General features: G+C 49.9%; 1 protein-coding gene across 1 annotated transcript in view; it reads right to left on the bottom strand.

The window, feature by feature from the left end:
* The window catches only part of pdzrn3b (PDZ domain containing RING finger 3b), an 18,460-nt gene that overhangs the window by 8,034 nt on the left and 7,926 nt on the right, over positions 1-2,500 (bottom strand). Inside the window, exon 2 of the mRNA XM_068708028.1 lies at positions 545-798. Coding sequence (XP_068564129.1) covers positions 545-798 — 254 coding nt within the window. The remainder of the gene's footprint in view (positions 1-544; positions 799-2,500) is intronic.

Genomic DNA, 2,500 nt, shown 5'->3' with positions numbered 1-2,500 from the left:
TTTATAATCCTAAATAATCCGGTGGTAGACGTCGTCTCTCAATGCCAAATCCAGTCTCGAGTCTCAAGTTGCTAATCGGCCTGTAAACAATGGCCGTCTTGGCCTGGATATTTGTTATTCAGATATCCGCGGGCCGCACCGGAACCCGTGAAATATTGGCCCGTTACCCTCAGAGTCTAAATCGCCAATGGGTTCTGAGAGTCCAGCGACCCAGGTGTGTCAGATTTAGGCCCCTGAGGAGCCATTTTTTTGGGCTACCAGGGCAATCATGAATTTCTATGGTGACAAAAAGAACATTTCTGTATTCTTAATATAATTTGACATTTTTAATTCTTTAGGAAAAAGTCAAGTTGAGGGCCGGCTTCGGCAGGAGCTTTGTCCCTTCTGCCACGGAAGCCCTAAATAAAAATTACCGCTTGACTTTAATGTATGTGTGCACGTGGTCATTTTATGTAATGTGTGGACAATAAATAAATATAATATAATAATACTCCTTCTAGCAGGGCTCTCTCTCTAGGTCTCCATGAACCCGGCTGGCACTTACTCCTCCGGCAGCAGATACTCCTCCAGCTCCGTCATGGGGGGTGAAGAGGGGGAGAGCTTTGTGAGGGCCATGATGTGCTGGAGGGTGATGTCCGTCTGCGTGCTGATGTCCGAGACCTGGGCGTCACCAGCGGGGCCGACCTCTTTGGGATGCGGGGCTCGGCGCAGGACCTGGACCACGATGGGCTCCTTGGCGGTGCGGAAGGCCTCCACCGCCTGGTCGTGGGTGGCCTTGGAGAGGTCCTTGCCGTTGACCTGGAAGAAGACATTTTTGTTAAGAAACGGGATGGAAGGACGCAAAACATGTCGGCGTTCATTCCGTTTGCCATGGTGGCCTTCTTAGACTGAAGATGATGTTCAGTGCTCCTCGCTGATTTAATCATTACCCGATCATAGGCCTCGCGTGAAGCACCGCGCTCCCACACAAACTCAACCGCGATACTCCGTAGGAGAAATGACTCATTACCGTCTCGACTCGCTATACAGGGTCACAGTCGGGCCGAGCAAAGAGTGAGACCTTAATTAGGATGAGTCTCTCTTTAATTGATCAAGGTCATTAGCCGAGGCTGCGCGGCGGAGCCCTCATTTAGCCGAGTAATTTCTCAGAAGAAGATAAATGTGACCTGCCGGAGGAGGCGCGTGGGAGCGGGTGCGGCGCGTTAACCTGAGAATAATTCAAGCAAAAGGCCGCGTCACGTCGCAGACGAGAGGCCGATTAGGCTCGCCCGAGCCACTTAAAGGCCTCTGTGTGCCGAGGGAAGATGAGCGCAGACCCTGTAAGGTCTCAATGGAACGCGTCACCGGGTCCAGTGAGACTGAATCTGCACACAGATCTATGTTTATCCAAAATGTCGGGCCGAGCGCACGGATTATGTTTTGATTCGGCCCAAATGCTACTGTCAGTTCACCAAAGCATCTACTGTGAGAGACGTAAAAAAACAAACAAGCATTAACCCGGTGAACGTAAGTGTTGAAGACCCCCCCCTGCATGCGCATTGCATCCTGGGTCATCCCACCGGCCCTCTGATTTTATCAGGGTTCGCCCGGAGCCGCTGTTCCACTTCCAATCACTGCATCATGCGGACTTTGTCAGTTTTGCGATTCCTGGATGTGACGAAAGCTTCGATAGGATCTCAGGCCCCCCGGGGCCTCACCTCATTTCACAGACTCACCGCTCCCTTCCTCCTCCTTCCCGTCTAAGGACGCTCTGAGCAGCGTCCTTAGAATCGAGGTACTTCCTAGCATTTGGAGTCGCAGGTCATAAATCCTTAGCGTTCCCTTTTCATTCCTTCTGACAATCCAACGGACACGCCAGTCCGTGTTTGAGGATTCATTTTCTGATAAACGCGTGGCTGGTCGGCCCGCCTTTTCCGGCCATGAGAGTCTCATTCGCATTCACGGCACACTTTGCAGACTTTACTGTGGTGCCGCGCTTTAATCAGCATTAATATTAAATCTCCTCCAGGGAATGAATGCTGTGTATATATACGCACAACCTGCCTTTGACCCAGACAATGCAAAAGCTGAGGGACATATTTCTATAAAGGAGTACGTACAGAAACCAAAGGCACTGGGCTTGTGTGTGTGTGTGTGTGTGTGTGTGTGTGTGTGTGTGTGTGTGTGCGCTTGGAGGAAGGACGAAGAAGGCAGGAAAAAAGGAGGGAACTTAATGCAGAAATCAGAGGAGGCTATGCGCCCACTAATAACCAGAGCAGATTAATGCTAATCCTGGGTCTGCAGGATAATTGGATCATCTCAGCGGACTTAAACTTCTACTTCTTCTACATCAAAACTTAACAGCTCATCTGTTCGCGGTTTGCTCTGAATAAATCGGCATTGAGAAAAGCGTGTTATCATATCGCAGAATGCTAATGTGAGAAAACCTTGAGATTTAACACCTTAAAGCAAACCGGCCTTGGCTTAAAAAAACAACCAAACCAAAGTAGCACCGCAACAT

The sequence above is a fragment of the Cebidichthys violaceus genome, unplaced genomic scaffold, assembly GCF_023349555.1.
Source record: "Cebidichthys violaceus isolate CVI_PGR_0920_01 unplaced genomic scaffold, fCebVio1.0.p SCAF_130, whole genome shotgun sequence".
Classification (NCBI taxonomy): domain Eukaryota; kingdom Metazoa; phylum Chordata; class Actinopteri; order Perciformes; family Stichaeidae; genus Cebidichthys; species Cebidichthys violaceus.
This window is presented reverse-complemented; position numbering and strand designations above follow the sequence as displayed.